This window comes from Emydura macquarii, unplaced genomic scaffold (assembly GCF_026122565.2).
Source record: "Emydura macquarii macquarii isolate MOO-44397 ecotype Brisbane River unplaced genomic scaffold, CSIRO-AGI_Emac_v2 contig_3506, whole genome shotgun sequence".
NCBI classification, from domain to species: Eukaryota; Metazoa; Chordata; order Testudines; family Chelidae; genus Emydura; species Emydura macquarii.
The window spans coordinates 10,548,377-10,569,367 of NW_027133643.1; the positions used below are offsets into that span (position 1 = coordinate 10,548,377).

Sequence of the window (20,991 nt, forward strand, 5' to 3'; positions counted from 1 at the left end):
GACTCACTCAATCGACCTGGAAATGGATGCTATTAATCCACCTCCGCCAGGTGGAGTAACGCTGTGTCAATGGGAGTGTTTCCCATCGGTGCAGCGAACTGAAGACACCGTGGTAAGTAGGAGTTAGGAAGTAGGCGGGAGATACGCCAGCTACTCTACGTAGCTGGTGTATCTCCCTTTTGGCGGCAAGTGTAGACATAGGCTTAGATTCATAAAAAGTGAATGAGTTCAGCAAACCCAAAAAGTGCTCGGAATACTGTGTGTGTGTGTGTGTGTGTGTGTGTGTGTGTGTGTGTGTGTGTGTGTGTGTGTGTGTGTGTGTGTGTGTGTGCAAACAAATATTGTTGTAACTAATTTCCATAAGTTACAAAGATACACATAGATGCAATAACATTTTGAAAAAGTACAATAATATAGGATAATATTTGGTTCCTGATCACCTTTACCACTACTATAAGCCACCAGTGAAGTGAGCTTATTTGAGCAGATCAAAGACAATTAAAGCCGGCTTCATGGCATTGTCCCTAGTTTCTGGCTTCTTTTATAGAGGGAATAATGCTGCGTAGATTCATTGGGATTGGATTTTGGGATGCTGTGCAACAATCAATGGTCAAGTTAGGCATTAGGCTACCAGATGACTGGAGAGAATGAGCACGACCTTCTCGAGGGAAATTGTTTCATGTGGATACTTCTGCCTTGATAACTCATTGATTTTAAGGGGACCATTATGGTGATCCAATCTGACTTCATTCATAACACATGCCACAGAATTTCAACAAGTGATTCCTGCATCAAGCCCATAAATTCTGGTTTAGCTGAAGCATGTAATTTAAAAAGACATCCAACCTTCATTTAATGACTTTGTGACCGAAAATCCACCATATCCCCAGGTAAATTGTTCCAATGGTTAATTACCTTCACTATTAAAAGTGTGCATCTTATTTCTAGTCTGAATTTCTCTGGATTCAGCTTCCAGCCATTAGATCTTGTTATGCCTTTGTCTGCTAGATTAAAGATGCCTCTACCATCAGAAATCTGCTCTCCATGTAGGTACTTAGAGACTGACCAACTCATTTCTTAAATCTTCCCCCGTTACACATTCCAAATCCGAGAGAGACCAGTCCTAACAATACGGCAAAACAATAATTCAGATTTTCCTAACCTAAGCATCCATTCCTAGATGTTTCTCCACAGGAGGGGATGATTTTGCCCCTAAAACATGGCTGACACTTCAGGGAGAATTCTAGAAAAAATTATTTTCAGTGAATTTCTACTTAGTTACAGTATCATATTTTCGGTATCTCTCTCTGTGAGAAAGGGAGAAGATCTGCTCCTTATTCCTTAACATCTTGTGCAGGATCAGGTCCCTTGTGTGAAAAGACTATGGAAACCTAACACTAGTATCAGTGCAAAGAGTATTAGAGTTCTACGTGCTAGGCAGAATAGCTGGTCCAGCTTCTGGAGTGTGGTAGGTATATACTGCACTTTGCAAAAGGATGTAGTAATAGCAGATGTAACCATTCCGGGCATTCCCCCAGTCGTTTCTGGGGGAATTGTTGTGTCTAAGCAAACACAATGTCTCAAGGACCAGCTACCATTGTACAGCCCCCTCCTACACTGGAGACAATAACTAGATTTGATCCCAATCACAGGGAATCAAGCAGCCAAATTATTTTTTGATATTACACTTGAAGAACGCTGGTAAACCCAGAAGAGTTTGTGATCTTTGGGGCCCCTTCTTGCACAACTCTTATCCCCAGAAGTAGCCTTATTTCAGTCAATGTTAATAGGACTCTCCTTGCTTAAGTAAAGGTTTCAGAACTGGGCCTTTAGCGAGCTATCTCTAAACATGATGCTAAGTCTCCGTTTTTAACTAAGGAAGGATCATCTCCCCTCTTCCAACTTTATGGGCATTATTAATTTATCTCAATAAATACACATGAAGGTAAATTAAACTTAGCAATAACAGAGTCTGCCCAGGTGTCAAAGCAATAATTTTCTGTAATCAGATGGCTGCTGTATTAAACCCTGTAATTCCAGAGCTACTGCAAAAAAGGAGGTATTGCATAGCATTCAAATCACAGGTCTTTGGGAGTCAAGAGAAAGCAATTGTATTCTGAGCTCTGTCCTGTTTCACTATGTGACCTTGGGCAAGTTGCTTTCCCTCTCCCTCTGGGGACAGGGATACCTCCCATATTAAAGTGCTCTGAGATCTGGGGAGGAAAAGTGCTCTGTCCATGCTATTCATAGCACAGGCAGATTTTTATATCTCCCTCCCTCTGGCAATGAAGGGAGTTTTGTGTGAGTGTGGCAGCTCTAAACAGCTGCATTTTTTTAAACTCTTCCCCATTCACATTGACCCAGTTGACTGAGTTGTTTGGGAATAAGGCAACTAGACCTCGCTTGGGCCAACGGATTCACTTCATGATAACAGTGTGGGAGCTGGTGGAGTTGTAACCAGACAGACTTTTATTCAATAGTACAGACTATAAGTGATGTGCACGTAATTCTTATCCTATAGGACTCCCCAAGCTTTAAAACTCATTATGATACTTCCATAAAAAACCAGGGGCAGAGCCAACCTCCAGCAGCCCTTTGCCCAGGCAAGTCTCAACCCAGGAAGATGGATGCCCCATATTGAGGGCATCTTCCTGGACTCAGGTTCAGCCTATAGTGTCAGGGGTTGGCCTTTGCCTCTAGAGTCCTGGCTTGGCCTCTAGATTTTGCCTCTAGTGTCATGGCAGTTGTAGTCCTGGGGAACTGTCTTTTTAAGTACTGCTTGAAAGGCCATGTCTGATTGGGGGCAAGCTGATTAATGAACTAAGGCATCCTGTGATTGGCTGGGAGGGGAACAAAGCTGTAGCCTTACCAGCTGAGCAGATCAGGGAGTCTGTTGCTGGGTAACACTATACACAGAGTTTAGTCTATTCCTTGTACCTGTGCTACCGGATGTGGGGGCTCCCAGCTGTCCTGGCTCCCCTCCTCCTCCTGTAGACACTCTCCTACCATAGAAGAATATTCAATGGATGAGGAATAAGCTCCTTATCTGGGTTTGTTTAGCCTCTGCTAGTAAGTGTTCACCAGCTCTGATTGTGCGGTACTTTTTGCTCTAACTGGTGGTCCTTTCGGATTTCAGCTCGGGGCAATCTGCCTCTTTAAACTCCATTCAAACCCTTCAGAAATTGTGACAAGCCACTAACCACTGTGAAGCAGAAATTAGAGTGGGAGGATCGTCTGCCCTTTTGCAAGACAACAGTTTCTGTGAAGCAAGAACTTTATTGTGGGGGAAGGCGAGAGAGAAAGAGTCCTGTGCACGTTCTATTATTGCTATGCACTCCAGAGCTTACTTGCTGTTGGAAAAAGAGTATCTGGAGTATAAAGAAGCCAACATTTTTGTGAGTAGGATCTTTTGTTTATTTCCAATATCTGAGTTGGATATAGCCAATTAACATCTTTTTTCATCGTGGGCCTGGCTTTCTCCCATTTTGTGTTAGTGTCCCTTCAACAAACAAATGAAATAAAACCACAAAATTATGTGCTGAGTACGCAACTAGAGTCTTAGCCAGAATTGCACTAGGGCTGCTAGCCCGTCCCACCCCTTGCGCCACCGCAGCTGCATTTCTATTTTTAGCGTGCTATCTTGATCAGAGCTAGTGCTGTTATGGCTACTTGTGCTGGCTGGGGCGTATGCAGGAATAAAAATTTGAATCTTTTTGGAAGGATACATTCTGTGCCCCCACCACAGCTCTGGGGCCAGAGGAGCTTCCTTTCTCCACCGCAGCCCCAGGGCCAGAGGAGTTCTGTGTCCCTGGCAATTATTGGGGGGGGGGCCGTGTCTCTGCTCCCTCCCACCCCCTGGTGCATGCTCCTGTGTGCTGGAAACTATACCTTCCAGCTTCAGTGTAGACACACAATTCTTGGGTGGTTGTTGGTTTTGAGGAGGGAGGATTGTTGTTGTTGGTTTTTAACCCTACTACCCTTCATTTTTCACAGTTAAGTCCACAGATTATCAGATGTAATTTAATGAAATATAACTCTACATGGAACTTTACTCTTTTGGGATTTCATTGTTAACTAGCGGAAGTGTGATAAGAATCCAAATGAAGGCCCTACTATTGCAGTCACCATATGTATGCAAAAATCCCACTGACTTCTGGCTAGCTTCACGTTGGTTTTTAAATGCCCTATTGGTTCTTCTCCAGTGTGCACTCTCTTATATAATCCTCAAGAAAACTTTAGAAAGGAATTCTGAGTCAAAGTTCATGTCACAAGTGAACTACTTAACAAAAATTTAAAACAAAATATTCATGAGGACTGGCTGGCTCTGGGACTGATAACTAGTATATAGGGTCATTTGCCTTTACATAGACAGTTCAAATTCAGTGCTGGCTGATGATGCCTAGCAGTTACCTTTTCTTAAACATATCTACTGTAGCAATATGCTGTACCCCTAGAAAGCCAGGTTGAAAAGGACTATGACCACATTAAATATACATACTTATATTGTTGTTAGGTTTCATAAGAATCCTTCATGTTTATTTACTGTATTTTCATGCATCCAAAGGTCTCAATGTGCTTTAGAAACAATAATTAAGAAATTATCACAACTCTTAATTTTATCTTTAGAAGTAAGTAAGTATTTTTTAAGGGAACATGTCATGTTCATTACGTACCACACTTTAACTTCTTTTTGTACCTTTGTTTTAGGGTGTCTTTGCCATTCCTATAAAGGATAATTTGCTGGAGTGGTTAGCCGAAGTCCAAGGACTGAAGGATTCTCTCTGGGAAGGTCTGCCGTTCCGTAACACACAAAGATTTTACCATACCATGTGATTTTCTAAGTGTTGTGTGTGTGATGTTATTTCTATCCTTCCGTCTTGCTGGATATTTTAAAAATTGATACTGTAAACAGTTTTAAGAAAGCATTCAGAGCTTGACTGGCTTCTCATGTTTAGCTGCACATTTAGTTTTCAGTGCCCCTACTGTAGCACATGGGCAGATAGTACATTAACACTTTGTAAATTATGTTTGTTGTTATTCAATATACAAGTATGTGAATATTTAAAAAAATAAGGGGTGGAATTTTCACAGGCGACAATGAATTTCAAATCCCAGCCAAGAGAATTGTGTTTTGGGAAATCAGAAATAAACACTTTATCTGTAGATGGCTGACTCTAATTCAGCACAGAGAGAGTAAGTAGTGACTGAAAGTTGTTACCCTCTGATAGTAATTTGGTGGTCTCAGTGCAATCCTATTCAATAGTCTGTCCACGTTAAAAAAAAAATTACTTTTTTGGTCCTAACTGACTTCCTTTAAGGCTGTTGATAAAGGGTTCAGGCTTGCATGATGTTGAGCTCCTCCAGTATAGAGCCCAGAATAAACAAGTTGTCTGGCCTCCCCTCTCATCGCTAGCTGTGGTCCTTCCAAGGCAACACTGAGCTACACTGATGTGGTAGTAGGAGAAGTTTATCCTGTATCAGGACTGGATTGAGGCAATTGTGGGCCCTAGGCACACCATGGCATGGAGCTCTGTCACTTCATCCCCTCAGTCTGGCCCCCTTTCTCCCCAGGAGAAGCAGCAAGGGCCCTCACGTTTATCAGTGGCAGCAGGCTACCCCCAGAACTCAGTGATTGCATTTACTAAGCTAATAACCCATTGAGATGCATCGAACAGTTCCTATTTCCCAGGCTGCCTGCAATGGTTACAGTCAAGTCATATTTCCAAGGGTTTCTTTGCAACCCTTTGAAGAGTAGAAACTTATTTTTGTTTAATCAATGAAAGCTGAAATCAATGAAATCACATGAGTCCAGGATCTGGGACACCAGATGTGGGTTTGTACGGCTGTGGCCTTGGCACATCCAGTACCTGTTCTGTGAATCGATTTCAGTGTCCAAGCTGTTAATCTGTTACTCTTCCATGGCATTAAATTCAATTGAGGATGATAATCCAGTAAGTATACGTATAATTAGGGATAGTTTAAATAAGCATTTTTTTAAATCTAATATGAAACCTCTGCTTCACCTGTTGTCCTCCAGAACTTGTTAACAAGGAATACAACTTTAAAAAACAGAACAAAACAAAAAAACCTCGAATAGCAAAGCCTTCATTGGACAAGTGCATTACAGGTGTGCTTGTTAAATAAAGTATAGTACTTTAATGCCAATCCTTTTCTCTGTAATAGGGGCTGTTCTCCAGCTGTCAATAAAGTACACTGATGAGTACAATAGTGTCCCACCAGCTGTTACATTCAACACCATTCCATTCCATCCCAACGGTAAGGACCACGTGAGACATTGTGTGATCGTGTAATGAGATGTTTCAGATATGTGTTTATCTTGACTTTTATTTCCCAGCACTATCATTGCTCCAATAGAAATCTTGTTCAAACCCTACCTGAAAACTCTGTGCAGTTTTCAAGCAGGGGATTACAAAAACATTTCTAAACCATGCATTGGAATGCTCAGGTTGTCCCAGGGGTGCATAAATCTCCATTTTTATGCCTGAATGCCCAAATGTAGGATTCATTGATTAAATGCAGGGTCTTAAGACTCGTATATTTGAAAACTGGGCTTTCTCTGGGCCACAGCATGCCCTTAGGGTCCATGCAAGCACATGTCCCTTCCCAGATAGCAGAATCACTGCTACTGAAGCAGGAGCTCCCTCTTTCCCTTGTCTCGCATAACCTCCCATCCTGCACAAAGTGAAATGCAAGAAGAAAGTCTACATAGCCAAAGGCTGTGTTAATAAAAGCGGAGCAGACAGAGAGGATCATCGTTCACATTTGCCAACGTTACAGTGCCCCGCCTGTAACTGGAACAACGTTGTTTAAATCCCCCTATGCAGTTATATTGTAATACAGCACATCACACTTACCAGAAGAGGTCCCCTCCATAGCACTGACAAGCTGGCTCTTCACCTGGGTTTTAGGGACATCTCTGGTGTTCTCTCTGCTTCAGGGTTTGGTGTGCAAAGAGATCTTGGCTGTCTGGAGGAATACCCTCCTCGTTGGGTCTCTGGTCACTTTTATTCCTTCCGATGCCCTGCCCAAACTGTCCAGAGCCCTATGGTGGCATTCCAGAACCCTATAAGGGTAGTATCATCATCAAAAAGCCAGTACAGCTTTTTTAAACCTCTTCACTTCTGTGTTGTTATTGTAGCTATGCCCAAAGGCTCCACTCAGGGTTTTGGCTTTGTTGTACAGGCACTATACAAAACAAAGCAAGAGTATAATGTAATTGAACAATCAGAGGGAATGTGGAAGGCAGGACAAGTTTAAAAATGATACCAACACATGGTTATCTTGACTTGCCCTATGCAACACCTAGATGGCTTGAGTAATTTAAAATTATAAATAAATAAAATAAAATAACTATCACTAGTTCCTCTAGATTCAATAGCCACGTTGCTAGTTCTGTTGAAGTCACATGACAATTTTTTTCAATGCAGTGGATCAAAGCTCAGGGAGGCCTTGTATAGATTTTCTAGACAATCCTAAAGAGTGGAATGGAAAGTTAACGATGAGTAGCATTTTACTCACTATCCAGGTAAGAAAAGAGTATTGTCAATAATTTATTTTAAATCTTTTTCACAAAAGAAAATACTAGAGAGATTTCAAACTTGCAATGTGATGTAGGATTATTCATCTGGTTTACAATTAAAAATGCAAATGGCTGGATGACTTCAGACCCTAAGCGAATATATATTATAGAACATCTTTTTTTAATAAGATTAATTTCTTTTTACTTCTGTATTTGTTCCCTGGTGTCTCATTTGGCAGCACTTTACTTCTGAGTAAGACAGATAAATAAATGAATGAGTATGATTGAAGCTGTTGCCAGTGCTAAATATTTTTTACCATGGCGGTTAGCTACTTTGATCTTTTGGATTTATGCTCTCTTATCTTGAGTAAGCCACTGCTCAAGACATATGTACTCCGCCTGATTCTCTGTACTTTTAAAAATACTTTAAAAATGCTGATAGCTCTACTTTTAAATTCCTGAATTATCTCATGGTCAAAGTCTGGATCATGAGTGTTGGCAAAGGTCTTGAGATTAGTGAGTAACTCAAAGCAGCTACGTTCAGTTTTAACACACAGGCCTCAGTGTTTGAAATTTACTGCCTTTTCTTCCAAGAAAAAAATTCATGCAGCTTTCTCCATGGAGCAAGCTGTACCCCTTTTTAATGTCTTTCCCATCACTGTGAAGAATATCCTGCCCTCCATTCATGACTGAAAATGTCCCCCATATGCATGTGTGATTTTTGTGGACATCCCTAGTATTGCTTATGTGTAAAACAAATGGCAGAGTCATGTATCATTCATGGTTGTCTGCTTGGAATTATACAAAAATTTGAGATAAAACAGGAAGAAGGGAGCATAGGTTATGGCCACCTAGCCCTTTTGTAAGGAAATCAAAATGAAGGGCCCAATCCCAGTCCTAACAAAGACACAAAGCAGCCTCTCTTTTGCTTTGAACTTAACATACCAGTATGATTATTATTAACTCATTGTAAAACTATAAAATCAATCATTGTGATGGATTGTGTGTTCTGAGAAGGATAGATGCTTTAGAGACCAATGGGCTATTTCTCTCTTTCTCTTTTTCTGTTTGTTTATATCTTTATACAGGTAATGCTTTCTAATCCAGAACTGGAAAATGCAGTGAATGTAGAAGCAGCAGAAATGCTGAAAAACAACATATCCTTGTACAGACAAATGGTTATACAATGTGTTAGAACTAGCCAACACCCAGAAGGTAATACTTGCTTTGTTATTACCTATAAATGTTTCTTTTAAAACTCCTTTTTTTAAAAAACAGTTTATTGTATGCTCAACAGTAAATTTAGATTAGTATGCCTGGCAATTTAATGTCAACCAACACCGGTCAGTGTTTTGAAAGGGAATATGCTGGGCCAAATTCAGAGCTTATTTAAGTGGTCCTATAAATTATACATTGGTGAGTGAGCGCTAGTGTAATTTACATAGTGATATTAGGGAAAGTCTGATTTGTTGCAGGAAAAATGAGTAAGAGAAGGGTGTTAGATGAAGCAAGGAACCAGAGAGCAGAAATACTGCTATCCTTATTATGACTTGCCTGCCTAATATGGAGTGCACTTTCCTTGTAAATCTTCATGAGAATGACATTTAGTGTGCTATGGTTATGCTATACAATGACTAGCCTGCAAAAGCAACAACTAACAGGGTAAAAATTGGAGCAGAATTTGGGTCAGTATGTCAATAAATTACTGGTGCAAGCAGGGACATGTGGGAGATGTGAAAGAGTAGTACTGTTGCTGTACTTGCTCTTAATAAGCCAGATTCTCTGACCGCTTTACGCTTACTCGGATGTCATGCAGTGGCTGTATTCTGGCAATAGTAGGTTGGTGCCTTGAGGAGAATTTCCCTGTTGCAAGGGAAATCTCAGTTGGCCCAAAGCCATCAGAATCTGCTGCTGTGCCAGCTGCCTGCCCAAATCTCGGGAGTACTGTTTGGGATGGCTGCACTCCTTTTGGCTGCCCTATTTAATGAGAGGGACAGGAGGCTAGTGTTCATGAAGAGGAGAATCAAGCCCAATATCAGTACCATAATGCAGTTGTGGTGCGTTGTGAGTGAATTATAAGTAAACCAATATAGCTCCATTGAAGTCAATGGAACTGAACCAATTAACAGGATCTGACTCATAAAATTAAAAAAAATGTCCATCTTCTCCTTTGCAGACCTTCTTAGCATTGGGGAAGATTGTGCTTCTTCTCTGAAGTATTACTTGCCATCAGAAGCATCTTCTCAGGGCCATGTCAGGTAACAGATTATGATGAACTTAATGATCCCACTTCCCCTGAAGTTAACAACAAAAACTTCCACTGATATCTTCCGAAGGAGCAACGTCAGGCTCAGGTTGTCTTTTGTGCTGTATCCCAAAAAGAGAAATTATTTTCTTTTTCCTGCTAGTGAATATTCCCAATTATTTAACTTCCTTATGGAAACATTTGGCAAGCAGCTGCCTTCACAGCTATTTCTAGTAACTCTAATTTCCAAATAAAATGAGTTCCTCATCTACAAGAGGATAATCAGGAAACGTGTCATTGTTAGGCCAAGTGAATATTTTGATTTGACCTAGTCAGTGACATTTATTCCAGGAGTTTATACATATTTAAGGTAATTTATTATATTAATAGTATCGGAAAGGCAATGAATTCTTTCTAATTATATATTGTAATTCATGAGATCATTTTTATTTTGTATTTATTTCTACAGTGCTATAGTTGTGAATGGCATTACTACTGAAATTCTGAAATTAAATTTCAAGCTAATGTACAGAGCCAGGTTTTTCTTCCTAATTTAGGCCCCTTTGCACCACTCCAGCACTCTGACTGTTTCTGGTTAGCTGTGAATTCCCTTAGGGCACTGCTACATTAAAGAGTTTACAGGGGCGCAGCTTCACCACTGTAAACTCTCTAATGTAGCCACTCTAAGCTGTCGGGAGAGCTCTCTCCCGTTGGCTAAGTACTCCAACCCCCGCAAGCGGCAGTAGCTATGTCAGCGGGAGAAGCTTTCACAGTGACAAAGTGCTGTCCACACTGGTGCTTATGTCGGTGTAATTTGTGTCATTCAGGTGGTGGTTTATAAACAATCCTGAGCGACATAAGTATGCCAACCTAAGCTGTAGAATAGACATAGCTTTAGTGTTAGGGTTTGAAGCTAGTGTAGTGAGTTCCTCTCCACCTTATCTCCAGGAACTAGCACATAGGGTGTGCCTAGGATACTAGGAGTGAAATCCTGGCCCTACTAAGGTCACAGGCAAAACTCTCCTTGGCTTCAGTGGGGCCAAGATTTCTTAGTTTTTCCTGAATTTCAGAGGATACAGAACTATTACAAAAAATGAACAGTATCAGTTTGTCATCAACATATTATGGGTCCAATCCCACCTTCTTTGGAGATCCAAAATTTCCATTGACTGAAGTGAGGGTTCTGGGTCTGGAATGGAAGGAATTAAGGATCAAGGTCCATAATGGAATCATTTCCTTATCAGGATATAGCTTTAAATATTGGTAAAAGCAAAACACCTCTCAAGAGCTGCTTTTAACATTTTACAGTACCTCAAAGGCCAGGGTGTGGGAGCGGAGGATATCAGATAGATAAAAAAATAATGATGGTCATTGAGCTCAAGGGTCCATGTTTTCTCAAGGGCTGGTTTCCTTCTTCTCAATCTCATTGTCACCTCCTGAAAATCTGACAGCAGTGGGATTGCAGGGGTTTTCATGGTTCATACATACAATTTCTTATTTGTTATTTACAAAATTATATAGCATTACATAGACTACTGATTTGTTTTATTTGACTTTTTTGAGGATTAAATTGTAACGGTATCATTATTGAAGCAAGAGCACCTAGCACAAGACAATACAGAACATAACAAAGAGCCAAGTAAGACAATAAATTTGTGGTGTTCCAAATCCATGTATTCCAGAAGCTGATGCTATCAGGTAGGATTTTCAAAAGCACCCAGTTGGCCTAACTGCTCTCAGTCAGGCTTGTCAACACCAGAGGGGTATACATTTTAGTCCACACTACCATGTTGCACACTATGTGGACTCCATTGGCACACACTAGAAATTCCCTATTGTGTGTTAATGTAGTCCTGTTTGAAATGGGACTACATTAACAGATACTAGGGAACTTTTAGCAGGGTCCAACTAGGCCAGTTACTACGTGACACATTAGTGGCTGCTAAAATTTACACCCCTCTAGTGCAGACTAAAGCAACATGGAGACAAGCCCTGACGCAAAGGATAAAACTCCCACTGATTTTGGTGAAGGCAGAGCGAGGCCGACACTGGGTGTCATTGAAAATTAGTAGTAGTAGTAGTAGTAATAATAGTAATATTGTGGTAGCGCCTATGAGCCCCACTCTTGAATCAGGATCCCATCGTGCTAGTAATAGAGCTAATGATCTAGGTAAAATCCCCTCCACCACATTAAAATGAGAGTTTATTTAGCTACCCAAACAATTTTGCTTAAACATGTAATGGCAAGAGAGATGATACATTTCAAAAGGCTAATTGATATTCATAATTTTGAATAAAATAATGTATCGTGGAGAGATATTAGTATAAGGTCGCAACCAACTTTTCATTTTCTGATGTTTGGCCTTAACCTCCTCTTCTAAATGCTTCTAGGGAAATCTCTGTAGTTGATGTCTAGTCTAAATGGCCTTTGACGAGACTTTTGGGCCAGAATTAGGTGGGTGTGACATGCTGTTTCTGAGATGTGTCACTAACAAAAAAGATGTATTTTTCTCTTTTACAAAATTCTTCTCATACTTTTATGTCACGTTATTTCAGAGGCATCTGGGCCTTGAAACCCCACATTTGTCTTTATTCTAGAGTCTGTGTAGAGATTTGGGGTGAAATCTGGACTCCATTGAAGTCAATGCCAAAACTTCTATTGACATTAGTGGGGCCAGGATTTCACTTCTTGAGCTTAATCCTCAGTATAACTGAGTGGAATGAAGCTCACTGGGGACTGTAGTAGCCATTGGTGCAAGTTAGAGCAACCACAGAGTTTAACTGAGAGGAGAATTTGGTCTAGAGTGTGAATAAACCAGACAGTAATGCAATGAACAGTAAAGAAAAAAGGATTCAATATTTAAATAATCACTTTACTTCATTTATACTGAATATATGTATAATAGTTTTGAGACAAAAGACATAGCCATAAAGCATATAAAGAGGATTTATAAAAACTCTACTCTGTGTTGTTTGTTGGTGAGTAATTATAGCTATTTTAGGAGGTATATATTCCTTCCCTGTTAGCTATATATTCCCTTAACCAGATCTGCTTTATAAATAATCAGAAAATTGGTTCTCTTCTGCTAAACTAATCCTTGGAAGGGCCTGGGGAGGCGACAGACTATGAAAATAATCCATCTGGTTGTCTCATAAACCGGTAACATGTAAACATAGCTAGAATGTCTTTAAAATATTAGTGTTTGCTCTTGTTTGAGCTGGCTGCTTTACACACTAGTGACTCTTTATCTCTCTGTCATTTGCGGGCAGCCAGTAATGCAATAATTTAAAACCCCTTTTAATTGATTCTGTTGTTTTGTGGAAGGTTATGCATGAAAATCTGTATTTACTGCCAGATTGTCTGATCACCAGAAACTCCTCCTTTGTTATGCATTTATATTTTCAGAAGGATTACGAACGTTTCGTTTGAAGATTACCACAGGACGTGGTCAGAAATAGCCACATCAAAAGCAGCAGAACATTTTAAATCCCCATGTAAGATGATATACCTGGCTTAGTAAAATTAAACATAATGGGTCTGATTCTTTTCTCATGCTGGGTTTACACTAGTGCAACAACTTTGACTTCAGTGGACCTTTCCTGATTGTGAGATCAAAATCAAGCCCTACATCTTAAGCATCCACAATTTAGGGTCAGATCCTCAGTTGATGTAAATTGACATAGCTCCAGTGACTTCAGTAGAGGTATGTCAGTTACACCAGTTGAAGATAAGGCCCTTTTTCTTATTTATTATTTGCATTGCAGTACGTCCGAAGAGTCTGCCTAGCACAGCAAGTCCAGTGTACAAACATGGAACAAAAAGAGTCTCTGCCACCAAGAGCTTACAATTTAAGTTCTTGTTAGAAAGTTTGGAAACAGAGATTTGCATTGGAATAAAACATGTTAAGGAGCCACTAGTGAATGATGAGTACAATTATGATGAGTATGAAAACGTTTTGGGAGGACGATAAGATCAGAACTTTTTCAGGTTTATTTATTATATATTCTATTCAAAAGAAATGTGTGTCATATAATCACCATTTTATGTTCTTTTCCTGCCATGCATTTCAGTGGCAATTCTTGTCCAATTTTGTTGTTTTGTTCATAATACTTTAAAATGCACATTAATAGTGTTGCCATCCATGTAAGACAAGAGATCAAAGTTTGCCTTCAATTGCACTTGTGTTTATCTGAGTAACGCCACTGACTTTAGTGGAGTTATCTCAAATGTATCCCACTGTAACTGAGATCAGAGTCTGGTCTAGGGACCTTATTAATAGCAATACTTGTTAATGGTTACAGTCCTGATCTTTTCCAGTTGATAGCAAAACTCTCATTGACTTTAATAGTGCAGGATTACGCTACAAACTTCTCTAACTGATGCATATGCTTATACTACTCTGATATTTAATATTTCTTTGGGAAATGTAATGACTGGTAGATCTTTTTCTCTAACTGTAATTTTCTGTAATTATGCCATTATAGTGTTTGAAGATCCAGCATTTATAGGGAACTACTATGGCTGGAAGGCAAAAAATGTGAAAGGGACAGAAGAATGGGATGAGGAAACGTAAGTGTCTTAAATTGCTAAACATTTAGGCCCAGGATCTTTGCATATGCAATGGCAACATTTGAACTTTAGTGCTTCTGTGATGTTTTCAGGCTGTCCATATTTGTACCCTGTAAAATGTTACCAGACTGTTGATGATTGTTCTGAACTGTGTCTTTGATTTTGAGGTTTAGGGCCAAATCCTACCTTGTGTTGTGTGGATGGTCTGGGGGCAGAGGGCATAGGGAACAGAAGCAGGGCAGGATTCCCATCTTGTACCCAAGAGAGTTCTAGGATAGGGGTCTGCTAAAATGGATGAATGCTGCTTTTTTATGGTACATCAGTAAGCTGAGTCTCTTGAGCACCAGAATGACTCTGGGACTCCCATGTGTTCTCCACTGTTTCCTTACATCCTGCCAAACTCAGCTGAGGCAGGTGAAGTCAGTTGAGTATCTGAAGCAAGGCCCTTAAATTTGGAGTGCCTACTCAAATTTAGCTCTAAGTTCTCCTGTGACTGAAGCCCTGTTTCCAAGCAGCGTTTGTAGGGAAAGAGCAAAGCAAAATGCAAGGTCTTTGTGCTGCCCTGTAATCTCTCAGATCAAGCTAGGCTTCCTCACTCCTTTTTATTGCTGCTGAAGCTTTACAACAGGCCAAAAAGTTTAGGAACCCCTTTTACCGTTAAAATCCTATTTGCCTTCAACATGAATTGGAAGCAAAAGAGCAGGTCATTTCAGGTTGAATTTGAAGGACAGCAAGTTCTGAACCCAAATTAAGAACTTATTTTTCTTTCATAAGGTTAATTTTCCATTGAGATGACTTCCTTGTTTTATTTCCTTTAACAGAACTCCTTTGTTTTATATATTTGATAATTGTTTCATTATGTAATGCCAGAGCATCCTACATTACCCAAGAAAATATTCAGAAAAACCAAGAATTTGTCCTTTTAAACTCATCTGTCCATTTTTGCTTGTGGTTCAACAGTCAGGAGTTGTTTCAGAAAGCTGTCTTCTTCATTGTCAAGCATAGCAAATTTTTCATGTCAGTTTCATTGGAGCTGGAGAAAAAATTACTTGTGGTTTTCTTGGGGAAGGGAGGTAGAGGAGGGAACCTACTGATGTGAAATAGCCACATCTCACTGCCCTCTGGTGGTAGAAGACAATATACTTTTAACAGATTTTTTTTCTGCCTTTGAACTTCTGGGTTTGATTGATCAAAGGCAGGTTCAAATGCCTGGAATCAGGTTCAAACAGAATTACCTCTCATACGATATTCTTTCCACAATTACAAACAGCTCACAAAACATGTTCATGTTTTAAAGCTTGCAATATGTCCTTAACTCATAGCATTGTGTAGGGAAGAAAGAGGCCATATTTTCTGACATCAGTGCAGAAACAACCTTAATTGTTGGCTATATAATAAGCTAAATGTTAACAGTATGTAAATATAGTTTGTTTTCTTATTAAAGTTGAAATAATATTAAGAAACATTATACACTAGATTGCAACACAGTTTGCTTTTGCATAACACTGTTCATATAAAAGTAGTACAAGATGTTTCACAGCTGATTATGTATATTCATTTACTTCACTAGTGTGTATTTAATTGGTGTTGAGTCAAATTCAGCTCTCAGTTGCACCAATAAAAATCTGAAGTAACTCTGCTGAACCTATGATTTACTCTGGAGTAACAGACAGCGGAATGTGGCACATCATCGGTAAATGTGATACGTAAGGTTGCCAATTTTGGTTGGACATATTCCTGGAGGTTTCATCACATGACATAATCTTTAATTAAAGATTAATCTTTAATTCCTGGAGACTCCAGAACAATCCTGGAGTGTTGACAACCCTAGTGATAGGGCAGCGATACAGAGAGAACAGTTGGTCACAAGGGATGCCCAGGTACATGTTGTGCTGCCAGGAAGCAGAGCTGGCATTTAAAACAATCAGGCAGTCAGGGCAGAGGGATGAATCTTGTGATAGTGGCAGAAGGAGATGTTGCCTCCTGTGGCGGGACAAAAGGGGTGAATAGTAAAGAACTAGTATTTGGAGGGCATGTGGAATCACCTGGAGTGTTGGAGGATCTTGAAAATTAGTTGCTAGGTTTTATGTCAGAGTGAAAGTTTCTGAAGATGAGAATGAAAGGAATATAGAAGTTTCCCAGCACACAGCTATAGGCCCAAGTTCAGCAATTACTTGAGCACAAGATTTCAGCTAACGATCTCAAAGTGCTTTACTAATTAATTCAGCTGCACAATTCCCTGATGGGGCAAGTGAATCCATTACCTTCATTTTGTACATGAGGGAACTGGGGAATAGAGCAGTTAAATGACTTGTTGTGGTAATGAATGTGTAAAGATTGAGCCTTTTGTATTTTTCTTCCTCTGATATGAAAAGGAATTCTAATCATGTAGACTAACTGAGCACCATTTACTTTTTAAAATTCAGTGCTGCTGGATTACTTCAGAAGAAAAAGTATATAAAACCAATACACTTATATATAAAGTCTTCCTACCTGAAAAGTTGTTCTGTTTTATTTATCAAAAACTAAAACCTTGTTTGCCATCTTGTGGCTGGAAAGAGAATATATTGAACAAATGTTCTTTTTATGTAGCTGAACTTTCAATTTCATTTTACCAAAGAAAAATTAAAAGTCCCATTAACAGAAGCCCATTCTATATCTTTTTCCCCAGTACAAATGGATCATAAATGTTCCAGAAGGTATGAGTATATCAAATATTTTCTAACAGCATGTCCTGTATTGCCCAGCCCTCTTCTAGGCAGTGCAGATATACTAAGTCTGTTATTCCTTTAAGGGAATAATATGCACACGACTTGTTACCTCAAACTGAGTTACCCAGATTCTTCAACCTGAACACACTGGATTAGATAAAACACTAGAACAGGTTTATTAACTACAAAGAGAGAGAGCATAAGTGAGTACAAGTAATGAGGCGCAAAAGTCAGAAATGGTTACCAGGAAAATAAAGATAAAACATTTACTAATGCCTAATTTAACAAACTATATTAGATTTAAGCAAGAGCGCACACAAGGTGGGGCAAGCAAGGGCACAGGTCCCTTCCAATAACTGGTGGGGGCACAGAACTCCTCCAGCCCTGGCACCATGGTGGGAGCTGACAGCTCCTCCGGCCCCTGGGCAGAGGTGCCATTTTAGTTTCATACCATTGGTCTGTTCACAGTGCACACCCAACCCCAGGCAGATCTCTTAGCTGCAGAGCTGGGCAGCCAGATCTCCTTCTCTAGGAGCCGGCATTCTCTGGAGCTCACCCACCCCACCCCCTTCTCTGCTTCCACTAATCAGCAGCTGAGATGATACGGAGTGACAATCCTCCTAACCAATAGTAGTGGGGCAGTGGGCAGAGCCCCTGAGGGTGGGGCAGTCAAGGAAGTGGCCAGTCGAGGGGAGGAGCATAGAGTCCCCAGTGGGACTGTGGGGGAAGAGTTTGCTTCTCCAGCCCCAGGACAGCGGCAGGAGATCAAAACATGCTCCTCCAAAAGGGGGCAAATTTTATTCTTGCACACACCCCTGGATTCAAACAAAGGTTCTCTCCACATGCTTCAGCAGATTATTGACCAAACTCTCAGGTCAAGACCCCTCCCCCAAGGTCCCATGCCGGCTTCATCTCTTCAGCTACAATGAATGTGATGGGCAGGGAGAGAGAAAGGGGTGCTTTGGGGTATTTGTCTCTCCTTTTGATAGTTTCAATCCCCGCTTCAAAAACATTTCCAGCTGAGAACGAGCAACCAAAGAGTCTATATGGAAGGATATTTCCTGTTGGTTTTTTTTCACCTGTTTGAACTGCCTTTATCTTTTTTCTTTTGTCTACCTGCTTGATGACTCTGTTATTGCTTAAATGCAAATTAAGTAGAGGCACATTCCTTTTGTTTAGGACAGATCTGTCTGCCAACTTCTGTTTGGGCCGGGCTGTGAGGTTTAGAACATGTGTTAATAACACCACACAGGGGAATCTTATAACTTCACATACAATGTTGCCACATATATTTTATCAGGACAATACTGACCAGCAAATTATGAATTTTCAGATACCTTACAAGGCATCCTTTGTACAAAGATTATTACAATAGCGTGTTGGGTGTGAATACAGGGGTGTATTCAGTCACAGTAGGAAACAGAAACAATTACTTTTCAGAGCTGCACTTAATCCACCCTTCCTATTGGACACCACTTTCTCTTTTCAATCCACTGCTTTGCACTTTCTGTCTCCAAAGGCAACATATTTAAAATGGCAGGCAAGTTTTTTGAATGAGAAGACTGAAAGGGACATAGTCTGCTTAAAAATGATACCATCTGTTATAAATTCACGTTACTGTACTTGTGTCACTGGTAACACCTCAGATTATTTAAATGCAGGGAACCTTAAATGCACACCAGCAGGTCTAGATGAACCAATTAACGCACAACATGTTAATGTGCTTTAGAAATCACACCCCTGTAGAGTACATTATCCTACCAGTGTTGACAAGCCCTCAGTTTTGCATACATCTATAAGGCTCAGTTCTGCAAGATGCCAAGCACTCCGATCCTAATCCAGCAAAGCACTTGAGCACATGATTAATTTGAATTATGCAAGTAATCCCATTGATTTCAGTGGGACTACTCACATGTTTAAAGTTATTCATGTGCTTAAGTGCTTTGCTGGGTTGAGGCCAGAGTTACAGAACTCTACCTATAATCAGTGTCACTTTCAGGTTCTTATTTATTATGGCTTCTTAGTGCTTTGCTGACTAGGAATATGTTTAAGTACAGGTCTAAAGTTAAGCACATGCATACGTGTTCTATTGATTTGGGCCTTATATAAAAGCTAGTTTTAACCAAATTTATATTTGGGACCAAAACTAAGTTGATAGTATCCATTAACTTATTTCTGTTTCTGCTTATAGATACAATGCTATTGTCTCTCAGCTCATCAGGAAGCAAAAGCAACAAACAGTAGATGAGAAACTGTTGGAAATTAGGAAAATGGAACAGGACGACGACCTGCTTTACCAAACTCCAGGTAAAGAGTCAGTACTATACAATGTAAAGTTTCTGTTAGGTACACATAGAACCTGATTCACTGTTCACTTACACTGTGTAAATCAGAATTCGTTCCATTGTATTTTAAAACCAATATGAGACTTGAATCAGGCCTGAAGAGTGTTGGCATTATGGACAGAATCCTACTTTTGCTGAGGGTAAAACTCCAATTGACATTGGTGGAGCAGGAGCAAGAGCAGGATCAATAGCAGAAATTGTGTGTATCACTATACACCTGCATTCAAATCTCCTACAATCCTAGTACCAGTTGCAGTTTTTATTCTCTGTTGACCAAAGCATAAATGGAACTTGGATATAAACGTCCACCTTTCAGTGAGAAATGACCAGAAACCTGATCCAAACCCCATTAAAAACAATGGGAGTCTTTTCATTCATTTTAATGAATCAGGCTCCAGATGAGGATCAAGTTTACAGCTCTGGTACTCACTTGCTCTAGTGAAAAGTAGGATTAACTCCACTGAAATGAGGGAAATTTCACCTGTGTAAAACTGGTGTAAATGAGAGGAGAATCAGACTGTACATTCCTAAGCTCAGGAATTAGGTCACATTTTCACTGGTAAAAGATACAGGTGCAGGAGCTTAATGATGATGTGGAGAACTGAACCACAGCTGTTGTGTGGGAGCCAAGGGAGTCCTACTGACACAATCTTTAATACCATGAGTGTGGTGGTGTGAATGACAGAAAGAACTTGTCATTGGTCCAGGACGGAATATTGCCTGTCCTGAGCTTGAGTCCTAGCGTAAGGTGGGGGAGAAACTCCACATTTGATAGGTTGGAGTTTTGGTTTTATGGCTGTTGATTAAAGCAATTTGTGATGCTAGAAGTAGTCCTAGTTTAGACTGGAGAGTGCCAGAGTTCAGGAAAGGCAGACAGAGCAGTATGATAAATGTGGTTTTGGTTTATCACATGATTCTGCAATTTATCACATAGGTGTCACTGGATTTTTAGTGTGTGTGTATACATGTGTACAGCCTCTGTATATGCCTGCGAGATATGGATCCAGAAATTAGAGCAAATTAAAATCTGCATTTGAAAAATGTGACTGTGGCTTGTTTTAGAAAGCTTGTTTGCACTTACCTGTTGTCTCCTTTCTCTTCTGTCATCTGTTGCCTATTGTGTACCTATTGTCTTTATTCTCTTTATTCATCTGTTCTGCTTTGTATGTTTCAAACCATAGATGTGCCTGGTCCAGTACCAAAAAGCCAAGCAGCAGATAAAAAAAGACCCCTCAGCAAAGAGGAAGACCTATGGGAAAGAGAAGTGGACAATCTAGTAGCCTGGACTAACACTCTTTGTGCCAAAGGATTAGAGGATTAAACTGTGAGATCAGACATACAGACAAGAAAACACTTTTATCTTACCATTTATCAAAAGACTTCTGTACCATTCCAATGCGGCGAATCCTCAGTTCTCACTCACTCCTTGTTCAGATAAATTCCTATCAGTTTCAACGAGAAGGTGAGTGAAAACTGAGCAGGAATCTCAGTTTCACTTATGGAAACTAGTTTCTTCACTGATAGCTGTGCCATCATGTTGTCCTCACTGGATTTGCTGTGGAGTTACCAGTTGGATCTTA

At 40.1% G+C, this 20,991-nt stretch overlaps 1 protein-coding gene across 1 annotated transcript; it reads left to right on the plus strand.

Annotated features, from left to right (window-relative positions):
• Positions 1-3,131: 3,131 nt before the first annotated feature.
• UBE2U (ubiquitin conjugating enzyme E2 U) lies at positions 3,132-20,732 on the plus strand. The gene is made up of 10 exons (XM_067535579.1): positions 3,132-3,395; positions 4,708-4,789; positions 6,184-6,276; positions 7,449-7,546; positions 8,629-8,755; positions 9,717-9,798; positions 13,192-13,280; positions 14,271-14,355; positions 19,258-19,373; positions 20,608-20,732. The coding sequence occupies exons 1-10, from the start codon at positions 3,330-3,332 to the stop codon at positions 20,730-20,732; spliced, it is 963 nt and encodes a 320-aa protein (XP_067391680.1). The 5' UTR covers positions 3,132-3,329.
• Positions 20,733-20,991: the final 259 nt, after the last annotated feature.